Raw genomic sequence first — 13,272 nt, 5'->3', positions numbered from 1 at the left:
TCAGAATATTTATAAATACCAACTCATCATTAATATGTGTATAAATGTAGATGCTGGGAAATCTGGAGTCATAATAGATAAATAAAAGCAAATATATTTTCCCAAAGTTTACAAAATAAATAAATTATTAAATATATAATTTAATTATTAATTAAATAATTTACCATTGCTATTCATAATTTATGAGATTTATTTCAGTTGATTAAATGATTTTTTATATCCTTTATCTTAATTTTTTTTAAATACGAGTCGATTGAATGCATACTTGTTTTGTATTTCTATAATGTATCAAAATGTTTACATAAACTGTTCGAATTTCTTATTAAATTTCTTTATATGTGATTAAGTTTATAGTACATCAAATTTTCCAAGCGAATTTATCAAAATATCATTAAAAATTTTCCAAACGATTTTATAAAATTCGCTTACATTTTTGTTATCTTCATGATTTCTTTTTTAAAAAAGAGCCTGATCTTTTTCAGATCATTTAATAACAGATATCTCTATTCTAAAAACAAAAGTGTATCAGTTTGTTACAGCATTACAGGGCAGAAGTTTAAATGTTTTTAAAATTGACACAAATATCTTTAGAAGGTGGGAATGAGCAATTAATAAAATTTTTGAGGAGCATTACTTAGAATTTAAATTAATTAAAAATTAGGTTAAATTTCGATATTTTTTGGCAACAATTCTAAAAATACTATCGCATAAAATTAATTAATAATTGTTTTACAACTCCAAAAATTATCCTTTAAATGATATAAATTCAACTGTGCCATTTTTCTATAATTTTTAACAATTTTTTGAATTGTTTTTAAAAGGATTTGAATATTATTTTTTTACCATAGAAATTTAAATTTAATCAATTGTATTGTTTTATAATTTTTAAAATCGTTTGGTTTCCTGCTATTAATATATCAGAGACTTTTTCAATAAAGAATTTAGCTAGAAACAGTTTATAACAAGAAAAGAAATAAATGAATTCTAGGTATAAAGAATGTAATAAATAATTTTATTGCTTTTACGAATTAGATTTTCTTTCTTTGTGACTCTAAGAATGAAATAATTTTAAATAAACCTGATTTATTCAGAAAAGTTTTGTACTTTCTAAAATATATTTATTAAATTTTTAATTAGATATTTTTATTAGATGTATTATATTTGTCAAACGCAATTTATGACAGTGCTTCTTATTTTAACGATTTAAATATCTGTATTTATTAAATCACGCTAATCATTTACTATGTGTTTTAAGAAGATCAAGTATGTGATTGCGAACTATCTAATAGCAGTAGTCATTGTAATAATCGTTAGCATCATATATGACTTTAATGGCTAAATAAATGTTATACGCACATACATATGATAGTTCGTACTTTAGAATTATGTTTGGTATGCGATATATATTATATGTTTATGAATTTTTTAAATGTTGCTATAACTTTTTATTTTTATTTTTTAGCTACTATGTTTTTATTAGATGTAGTAATTTTAGTAATGTATTTATTAGATTGCTATGTTTAGTTATAAGTTTACTTATTTTCATAATGAAAATATTCGCAGCAGTTATTTAATTGAGTATTTTAAGTAGCTTAAAAAATACTTTAAAATTGGGAATGCATAATTCGAATTATTTAAATTATGTTTGATCAAAACAATAAATAATCAATTTAATGTCATATTTTTAAGAAAACATTTCTGTTTCACTTTTCTTAGAATTAAATGTAAAGTAAAGTAAATCATTGACTTCATTAGCTGTAAAATATTCAGTATATTTTCATTTTGTACATACATCATGTTCAAATAGTTATATAGTTTTTGTTCAATTATTTTTTTACGTATTATCTAAATCGTTTGTTGGTTATTTGTAGTTATTAAGGCATTCAATTTATAAAAATTTAAACAAGTTTTTAATAACTGTTATTTAGCTAAGTTTATTGACATTAAGAAACTAATGCATTTAATTTGATTGGTGAATCAAATAATCGCTGAAGACGCCTAAGTGTACATATAAATAATATTCGTCCAAAAGTATTTTATATGCTGTTATTTAGGTTTAATTGCTGTTTCAATCTTTGTGCTTCGTGGCGTTAAGTTTCAAGTGGAAAATATGCGAACTGTAATTCTAAAAGTAAGCGGACAGGCGCCAGTTTGTCCGAAGCGCTATTATAGCGGTAAGACTGCCATCACTTCCTACCCCATTACTGCTAATAAAATAATAGGAAAGTACAAATATAGGGATAAATCACCACATATAGATAGAAATTAAAATATAACTTTACTTTTTAGTTAAACTAAATTCTGAAATTGATTTCGTAACCACGTTTAGTTTAGTTTAGTTATATTAATATCCCGTTGTAAAGCAACACTATGGCTATTTTGGGACGGACCTCGTAATTTTGAACCGCGATCAGATGACAAGGACGACACCTGAGCTGGCAACCCCTCTTCACACCACACCAGCGGGAGGAAATTTGGCATGACGGATTTAACGTGCAACAGACCCTCTTACACGACGGTTCTTCGGTGGAATCCGGTCTCGAACTCGAAACCTGCGGCTCACAAGTCGAGACCTTACCACCAGGCCACCGCGGTCATTCGTAACCACGGTTTTGCTGTCAAAATAAGAACAAATCAATTTCGAACTTATTCGTCATGAGAAGAAAAAGAACAAATCAATTTCGATCTTATTCGTCATGAGAGGGAAAAATGAACAAATCATTTTTGAGCTTATTCGTCATGAGAGAAAAAAAGAACAAATCAATTTAGAGCTTATTCGTCATGAGAGGGAAAAAACAAATATAATAATATTTACCAGTCGTCCGATAGATGCTGTTCACCCTCTGTACATGCCTGGTCATCGCATCGATGCAAGCCTCCTCACTTCCCATTCGTTGGTAAAAGAGATGGTCAGCTTGGAGATAGAGAAGACAAGTACTTTTTCGTCTGTCTACTGCAACATGTCTTTGACCACGATCTTCGTTCCATTGAGTTCTCTGTATGGAACGCACTCCATAAGGCTCAGAACTGCCTGTCCTTCCATCCTCTGTGTAATGGAGAGCATCCAATTCTCTCCAGTATGGTACATCATCTTTGTCTTCCATTGATGTCTCTGGTTCGACTCGTACAGTGGTCAATCCATGTGGAGTGGTCCCATCCGTGACATTATTGAGGGCGCGATCATTTTGACCACTGGATAAAGTAAAAGGTTCTGTTAGAGTCTGATTCTCAAAATAGTTCTCATTTAAACTAGTAGAGAATGAGCTTCCTAAGTTGGCACTTGTAAAGTCGAAATCGGAACCAAGGCGCATAGTGTCCTCGAATTGCTTGAGCCATTGTTCGAATTTGTTTATGTTGTTCATTGAAAATTTGGGAGAATACTTTGGAAAATCATGACCATCGTCCTTCAAGTATGCGAAGTCCTCATTTCGATCTAGTTTGAAATGATGCCTGGAATGTTTCCTGCCATCATGGTATCTCGCTGGCTGCGAGCCATGACGTTTACTACTGTGAAAATTCTTGCGCTGCCTTGTTTTCCTGTGATTTCCTTGCTTGTTGTGCTTATGTACAAGTCTTTGATGCGATTTATGTAATTTTTTATCCTCTATTCTATGCGAATAGCTGCTAATAGATCTCTTAATGTGAGAATGATGTTGGCAGTCATTTGTTCTCACTACAGATTCCATACAAGTCCGATTTGTCTCTGGGAATCGAATGTCAGAAAGTTTGTAAACTACAGAATGAAAATGCTGGAGCGGAGAAAAGTAATTTTTGGCTGGCTCAACAAAATATTCTTCACCTTCGATTCTTATGGTACCATCTAGGAGTCCTGAGTCAAGAAGAACTCCATGCACACTTGAATTTTCTTCACCTGGCAAAGAAATAAACATATATGAATAAGAATCAATAACATTATTTACCAATGGGACAATTTCAGTGGGATATTAATTAATGCGTAGTTCAAAATAAGAAAAAAAAATCGGTTAACGAACACTTGCACATCAGATTTTAATGTTCGAATATAGAACCCTGCATGCTTTGGAATTCAAATAACTACAGGTGATGACTTGTGCACAGACAGAAGAGATTTATTAGGGCTATCTTTTGAACAACATGCGGCTTCAGCTATCCGTTAAGCAAACATATAATGACAACTGAATGACAAACAACTGATTCGCACACAGAGCAGAACTCATTGCATTATTAGTTGAAAAAATGTTCTCTCCATATTAGTAAAGAGAAATAGAATCAAATATTTAAAGACAGCGTCTTTCAGACCGACAATCTTTACTTTCTTTAAAAGATTCATAGTTACTCCCGCCGTTTACCCACGCTTGGATGAATTGCTTCGTTTTAAAATCCCGAGAATTGAACAGAAATCGCATTGTATTGATCCCGATCAACTCTTAAGCAATAGGAAACGTGGACGTCTGCGACCAATTCATATTTGGAAATATCGAAAAACTTTGAAACTAAGAGTTTTTCCCAATGTAAATTATCCAATGTAAGGTAAGGGTGCATGTCCATGATTAAGAGTGCATGCAACATCAAGGGTGCATGAACTGGACAACCATAAAATTGCCATCATTTCAAATAAAATGGATTGTTTTGCCGCTTATGACTTACTTACCGACCAATGTCCGATTTTTTCTTGTTTTCGGCTTTGGCCGGCCAATTCGCGAAGTGGCTTAAGACAATCGGCTGAAGTAGGAAGAAAGAAATCAAGAGCAGATTGTTTTACACACTGTTAAAAATGAGTAATTCTGTGTACTGTTTTTTTAAGTACAATTATTTCAGAAACGAGTACAAATGTAAGTGACACCTCTGAGTTAAAAATAAGTTTGTAATAAATAAAAATATGATCTCGTGTTATTCTTCTCTCATATTAAAGCCATAATAGAAATTATTCAGTGAATGCATTTACTGTATCAACGTGATAGAGTGAAGAAGATTAGATTTGCGCCATTCAAAATGACGAATTATATCTTGAGCAAATCGAGTATGAATCCAAAGTCAAATTGAGTACTCAATTAGTCAACTACCTTTAAGGGTGATCCTTAGTCTTTTTCTGCTCCATAAACCTAATGTTAAAGATCCCAGATCACACTGTCTCCCGAAACATCGCTTCAAAAAATATGAAATTTCCAGCCTCCTGGTCAATCTACCATTATCACATCGACCAAAAATTTCCAGTCACTTCGCGAAATGGACAGCCAAAGTAGAATATACAATATTAATTGCAAGTACTTCGGACTTTGACCAAACCTCTCGACCAAAACGGGAATTGGCCAGCCAATTCGCGAACTGGTCGAACTTTGGGCTTTTTTCCATAACAACTACATTCAACTCACAGCTTTCCACTGTCTACTGTTTACATGAGGGAAAAAAATCAATTATTAAAAGCTTCAACACGGTACCAGCGCCATCTCGCGGAAGGAATTTCGTAACAACTTTGCTTTCATCATGAACATATCGTATGTATGGAGAATACATTAGCGTCATTCCTTATGCTGGAGAACCATCATAGAGTGAAACATACCTCACATTCACATCTACTTATCAGTTAGACGTTGTCAGTATGCCAGTCCCAAAAAAAAGAAAAAAAAAAGCTCCTGTGTGTGTGTAATAAATTTTGAATTCCTTTTGTTTTGTAAATTTTTCTTGCTGTTTTTTACACATAAATAATTACCATTTGTAATCAGTAAAATCATTTGGGTTACGCTGTATTCTTATTTGATTAAAGTTTAAAAAATTCGTTACCAGAAATGTTTAATACTAATTCTCAAATCTGTTATTGAAGCATTTTTGAAGGTTATGTGCTTTGAGTTGCATATTTGCTTAATCAATAAATTTATGCATACTTTTTTTAATGGGAAAGTTATTTAATAAATTCTATTCACTGCAAACCATCAAGAAAACGAAATAACTCACAAAACAATGCAGCGTTTATAGCTAATTTTCACTTGGAAATAACCAAAATATTTACAATTTTTATAAAATGATTGCAGCAAATCCATATAAATAATTGAGTACAATTGCAATAATGCATTTAAGTAATACTAATAAATAAGAAATACATTTATAATTACTGACAATTTGAAGAAATGCTGAAATCTTAAATTATCAATTGTAACATTCCCCTTTTCCTAGTACTGATAAGACATTTACAGCCAGCTGTGTCATCGCTGTTAATTACTAAACTCCTCGAGTTAGCCAGATGGTGGATCTTTTCACCTGGGTGGTTTCGCCTCTGTTCATTAGCGACTACAGTGAAAGACCACATGTGGGAATTCCTCGTCCAAGAGATATTGATGGTACCTTCAAAGAGAAAGGGGTGTCCAAACATCAGGATGCTAAATGTTTCTCATTGTGAAAGGACTATGATAACTCCGTGTTCCAGAATAGTCAGTTATGAAAGGTGCATCACTAAAAGGACTTTCCCACGACCAACTGGCGCCGCTGAGGGAGCATATTGCTGAACCCCGATTGGCCGAAAGAGAGCTCAAATGACTAATGTAAATTAAGAGGCGGAGATTGTCGCCCAAATAAAGTGCGGATATTTTTTGTTTTTTTAGGGAGATGAGAAGAAACGAATTGCAGGCAGACTGTTGGACTACGCCCACGAGTTCGGAGTCCAAGAACTACTCCTGAAGTGGTCTTGTTGACTAACAACCTGTTAGTTCCCTGTGGTGTTGTTTCTCCGTATTGATGGAGAACTGAGTTTCAAGATAAACCTTCGACTTCGACTGTTGCGTCTCCTACTACAGGTGTAAATAACTATTTATTTAACCAAGATTAGAACAAGTTGTTCTTTTGTATATGTAAGGCTGTAAAATAAAGAACTGTCTGGAAATTCTGCTTCGTTATTTGATCAGTCTAGATCAAGACATTACACAATATTTAACGAAAGATGCAATATGGTACTGAATTTTTGTCAGAAATATCACACTGCAAAAATGTGGGATCCACAGAAGTCAAATAAGCATTTTGGAAATCGACAGTAACTAGAATAGGTAAATATTCCAATAATATAAATCGATTAAAAATTAAATATTGCAAATTATGTTATAATGCTTTCATTTTAGAGAACATTTCTAATTTACCAACTCCTCTGTGTTGCACATTTTATGAATAATGAAACCTTTGATTATTTTTATACATAGTATCCATCCTTTCAATCACATGCTCCATATGTGAGATTTTCAGAAAAATATCTAAATTTTCAGAAATTTTTTTTAAATAACTAAAATTGAAATTTGTACAATCAGAGAGTTGGAGTGACGAGGTAAAAAGGAGGGAATAAATGCCCAGAGAATCATAGAGACTAAACGTTAGAACATTTATCTCGTTTATCAAATTCATATTTGATAATGGGCTGGACAAAAATTTATACCACGATCCGATAGTCATTTGCAATAACAAGGCCATTGATGGTGATTGAGGCGAATAAAATGACGTTGCAAACCGTAAATCATCTCTCCCTGTTTCACCACAGTATTTAATAGGAACGTATAAAAACAAGTATGCATAGAATATTTGTAGTGTGATAAGAGCCAAAGGGGTTTCTAACTTTTGAATTAAACTCTTTAACTTAAGAAAAATAGTTAAATTATTCTTTGGGATTCAGATATAATTCATCGAAGATCCAGCGATCATGGGAATTATGTATAAGTTAATTTCGATTTTGTGAAATTGGGGTGGCATTTAAGTTAAGAGAGTGAGGTACCAGCTGAAGTGTCATTCCTGTCATATAAAAGTTGCAAAATTATGAAACGGATTTCAAGTTCCATTTTTGAATATTGTTACGAAATTTCCGGGGTTCGTTTGGATAGTGGGGGTTATATGGTGTGAAGAACGCTCAATCACCAGGCGGCAGTAGAAAATAAAACAACGATGTTTATTTACACGAAGACACACAGGACAGCACAAAGACGGCAACTATATACAGCACCGAAGACGATTATCTTCAGCCGAGACGTGCAGCATACAACAGCATACACAGCAGCATACAAAACAGCATAAACAACAGCATACAACAGACTCTACTGCAGACTGTAGCACACAGCTTAGTTCAGCACTAGCTTCACTCCGTCGCTGCTTCGCTTACCTCTGGAAGGCCAGTTCTTTACCGTTGGTTCCGACTACGACGACTCCACTGGTTCGCGACTCTCTTCTCTGTCGCTTCCGACTACGACTCGATTCACGACGATTCCCCGGCAGCTGCAGCTCCTTTTATATGTCTCAGGAGGCGGAGCTAGAAGCCTCTCAACCAATCAGGAACGTCCGAGGCGCAACTCGGTTCCTACTGGACGGATCGGGAAAATTCTCGATGTTTCGGATATAATCTATTTTAGCGCCAAAGTCGCCAAATGGTCGCCAAGTTTGTCGCCAAGCTCTGGGTCCTCCTATGGAACCAACTATGCTGGGAAGCCGCATCACAGATTCGTAACAATATACATATTTTTTCACAAAATTATGAAGTCCATCTTAACTACTATTCCTGGCATGTAGCCAAGTTTAGTCATTACAAGGTTCATCTAAAATGCCTCTCCTGACATATAATAACATTTCGAAATTGTAAGACGCATCTCAAATACCAGCACTGACATGTGGCAGCGCTTCAAAATAATGAAACACGCCTTAAAAAAGTATTTATTAACTGTAAAGCATTGTGCTTATCTAACAATAACAAAAGTAAAAAAAATGAATTAACAAACAAAAGTATTTGAATCTGAAATACTAATTCTAACATGAATATCATAAACTTTCAAACATACATCTTAAAACAGTTTTGTTAGAAAATTAGTAGAAAAAAGTAAAAGAATGCATTTAAAAAAGATTTTTTAATTAAAAATTTCTAATTTGAACATGACATGAAGCTTGAGATGTTGAGTTGCAAATCTTTTTTATGAAAATAAAAATTTAATAACTTGGAGGAATTTTTCCTTATGATAAAAAGAGTACATTTTTCTCTTCTTTAACAATTAATGCTTCATTTTTTTTTATAATTTATCCACAGCCAAAAGAAAAAGTTTTTTAATTTAGTATTTTTGTACATTTTTATTCAAATTTTTATAAAGAATTCAGAGGTCTTCAAATAGTAAATTTTTATATTAAATGAATAAAAATGTCATTTCTTTCAAGATTTCAATTAAAAAAGATTTATGTTTTCTTATTATAAAAAATGTATAAAAAATGTCTTATTATATGCCTCTATCCATAATAATAGTAGCAAATGAAGGTTTAAAGGGGAATTATGGGCGAATGCATCTGTTAATTGCGAAATAGCACAAAATTGTGAAGCATTCGATCTTTCACGACATCTATCATTTGTTTTGGGCACATTTTTCTAATTTTAGGCAAACCTAATAATCATAAATTATAATTATTTTTCTAATTTTATCCTCTAAATTGTTTTATTTCAAATGAATATCATTTTATTGTAAAAGTAAGATTTTTGCTGATTTTAGTGGAATGTCACAGAGTTCTTGAATTAAAGGTTCTTAATCTCCGGACATAACAGATGAGTAAAATAACGGCATGTCAATGAGATGACTTAGTGAGTATTTGTGCTTAGAAAATAAAAAAATTACTTGAGAAGTAACTTATTATTAATAAATCGGGGGGAAAATGAAGAAAAGTTTTCACATGAATGTTATTTGGTAAATTTGGTCCAGAGTCAAGTCGGTGTGGTAAAGCTATGATAATGATTTAGACATGAAGGGGATGACAAGGTCTATTGCCATTTTTTTGGTAGTGATGGTTCATCGTTTTCTATTTCTTTAATTGAGATTTATCGCTTTTGCTATTTTTTCAAAGAATTGTGTTTATAATTTCTGTAGAAATCTAGGTTGCGGTGTTAAAATCTTTTTGGATGTCTTTATTTCTAACAAACCACGGCATATTACAGATTTCCCTAACAATCCCATTTTGTAATCTTTCTAATGTGGTGATATGAGTCATGGTGGCAATCTCCCATATGGCAGATGCATGTAAAAATAATATGAAAAAAAAAAGAGAGAGAGAATTTTCAAGAAGAGATCAAATTTTGTTTGTTCAGTTCTTGGTCATCAAAAGAAAAATCTAAATTTGGAGAAAGCAGCAATTACTTAGTGGCAAATTTAATTGGAACAGAATGACCATATCAAAACCATTTGGAAACGTACTTCCGAAAATAATTGTCAAGGTGAACGAACCTTATGCTAGCATTGGCTGTTTGGAAAAAAAACCGTGAATATAAATGCAAAGATTATGGAGAAAAATTTAGACATGTTTCTTTTAGATTGCGAAGCACCTTAAGATCATAGCTCATGTCACTGAAGTTCTTAAATCTACATTATTCCGCATCAAACCAACGGGATTAGTTTCCCCGAAACTTTCTCGCACATACTCTAATAAAGGTGTTATCCCAGAAAACGCCTTGCATAGCATAGTTACACAATTCTTATGAAATACAATTCGAATGTCAACCCTGGCGAGTTATTTGTCAACTAATCCCTGGCATGCGGTAATAGTATCCGAAAATCGAATTTGTGTTTTAGACGCTTTTTTCCCAACCGATTGAAAACAAAACTTTGACATAAAGCTACAATTGTAATCAGAAAATCCCATTACAGATTAGTTGCATTTAAGTCGTTGCGTCTTTGAGTTATCGCGTTTGCATATTTCTAAAAGTACTGACCAGCAATCTGTCAACCCCTTGTTGAATTTGGCTCAAAATCTGAAAGGTGTCTATACTATAGACGTTAAATCTGTGTACCCAATCTTATGCATCTAGTTCTCTTCGTTTTGTAGTTGTGGCGGTTTGTGTTGAGCGGGAATAGAACCTGGGACCTTGTGGTTTACAGCCCAGTAACATGACCACGATACAAAAGCAATTGCTCGGGTAGCGTAGCTGTTAACTGGCTTATAAGCTATTCACCACAGACCCTCCCTCCAGTGAGTCGGAGATGAGAAGAACGATATGGCTGTTGAGTGGTGATGTATTAGCTGTTGATTCTAATGCGCATGTATCCATTTGAGTTGAGGCGAGCGTGTGAGGGTGAGTGGTTGCTGATGCTGTTACGCCAAGTAAGTCTGGCGACTTTGGTTGCTGCGTCAAGTGAGTGTGACGACTTTGGTTGCGGGTAGATGGCGCCACAACAGCTGTGCGAAGGTTGAAGGTTCATCGTCCGAGGTCACCAATGTGGCGGTTTTTGCGATGAGCGAGGATAGAACCTGAGGCCTTGTGGTTCGCAGCCCAGTAACATGACCACGATACAAAAGCAATTGATCGGGTAGCGTGGCTGTTAACTGGCTCATAAGCTATTCACCACATAGTTATTGTATAAACTTATATTCGAACAACCGGACAGATACACTTTCACTGAGCGGATTTTACATCAAAATTTTATATCAATCTGCAAATCTGGTGTAAAAACCATATTTCGAAATTCAACTGTCTAGCTCAAAACGGTTTTCAGTTAATTTTGTCACAAATAGACGGGCGTACATTTTCTAAAAATGTGCTTTTCGAATTTAGGGAGGTATAAAACATGGAGATTCGTCAAAATCTCGAGTTCAAATTTTTTGACGATTATAATATTTTCTCTTTCCTACATATACGTGAAAGAAAAATTTAATAAAACGAATTCCAAATACCATTATAGTATGTCTTATAGGAAAGAATAAAAAAGCTAAATTTCGTAATCAACCTACAACTTGAAAATACATTAACGAAATTATTGAAAAATTCAAACAGTATCTGAACATTCAATACAAAAATTATGAATAATGTTTCTAACTTATTGTTTGATTTAATGTAATTTTTGATGTTACTTTCTATGTTTATTTTCTTTTGCTACTATAATTATGAAAGAAATTAAATTTATGAATTGCTATTATTATTATGGGACAAAGGGACTACATAATATAAATTATTCACGTTCAGAAAGGATCGTCAGCAAAGCGTTACCAAAAAAAAGTCTTATTCCAAATTATAATATTTAAAACATCAAGGGAATGGATATCTCCATTTTAAGTTTTTACTTTCTCGCATAAGAAGTACATTAATACAAGAGAAAACGATTGACTTCCAGATTTTTATGAATGCTCTTCTTTCAGATCTTCTTAATTAATTATGTTTGAATAAATTAGCATAACAAATTAAATTAATTAACAAAAAAGCATAATTAATTATATATGTCTGCCTGTTTGTGAATACATTAAGTGAAAAATATTTTGAATTAGTAGGTTGAAGTTTGATGTGTGGTTTTCCTAATCCACTTACAGAAATTCTGTCCGTCTGTCTGTCCAAATATAAGTGAACACGATATGACCAATTAAAGAGCTTGATTAATAAAATTTAGTACACAATCTTATCATGAAAAATGTAGAACTGTATCAGATTTTGAAGAAAATTCGTCAAACATTTGACTGTTTGTATATTTGGGTATATGTAAGCTCAATAACTAAAAAAACGTAAGAAGCTAGATAAATGAAATTTTGCATGTGGCTCTAAAACATTTACTCAGTTTTCTTCCTTGTACTACGAAACACAAAAAGCTCAAGTGTGACACTTTTTATTCTACGGGGGAGTCGGAAGCGGGAAGACACGCCGTTTATGCTATCAGCTTTGTGCTTTGATCCGGTCTCCGATATCGAAAGCAATAAAAAATTTGATTATTCGGAAGGAGGGTTGTTTGGTAAATATCATAATCTAAATCTGTTAATAGACATTTAGCAGACGATTCCTTTTCAGACATTTTATAACTGCTACCATTTTTATTTTTTAAAATTGTTATTAAAAAGCAAAAGCAAACGATTTTTTCTTCGATAAACAGAACAGAACGCCGTCTCATACCCCCGTATCCGTGACCATTCTGGTCACTGAACGGTTTGGTAGGCATGTTACGGGAATTTTATTTAATTAACAAAATATTTACAATAGGAAAACGAAACAAAAATAACTATTTACAAAATTTACAATTATATAAGAAATTATATTATGATGAGACCGTTTACATAATTTTTCAACTTAGAAATATAATTTGTAGTAATTAGCTTAGAAATATAATGCAGATTGAGAGATAATATTTGTAAAAATATACATATAATCTGTGTTCACATTTTTTATGTTACAGTAGATCAGGATGCAGTTAAAAAAAAATCAGATGGAAAATGATTTGAGAAATGGAAATGAAGACAATCTCTGTTTGATTGAAATGTGTGACAGGAGACTGCAGTGCTTGTTTTTTCCCTTAGTCTTTTTTGGTATGAGACTTGATGTTGAGT

The 13,272-nt window shown here is 32.9% G+C and overlaps 1 protein-coding gene across 1 annotated transcript in view; it reads right to left on the bottom strand.

Moving 5' to 3' along the window:
- Positions 1-13,272, bottom strand: part of LOC129975525 (disintegrin and metalloproteinase domain-containing protein 10-like) — a 145,365-nt gene that overhangs the window by 80,233 nt on the left and 51,860 nt on the right. The window contains exon 4 of the mRNA XM_056088615.1: positions 2,816-3,871. Coding sequence (XP_055944590.1) covers positions 2,816-3,871 — 1,056 coding nt within the window. The remainder of the gene's footprint in view (positions 1-2,815; positions 3,872-13,272) is intronic.

Source organism: Argiope bruennichi, chromosome 1 (assembly GCF_947563725.1).
Source record: "Argiope bruennichi chromosome 1, qqArgBrue1.1, whole genome shotgun sequence".
NCBI lineage: Eukaryota > Metazoa > Arthropoda > Arachnida > Araneae > Araneidae > Argiope > Argiope bruennichi.
The sequence above is the reverse complement of the archived record's forward strand: the minus strand, read 5'-3'. Positions and strand labels throughout refer to the sequence as shown.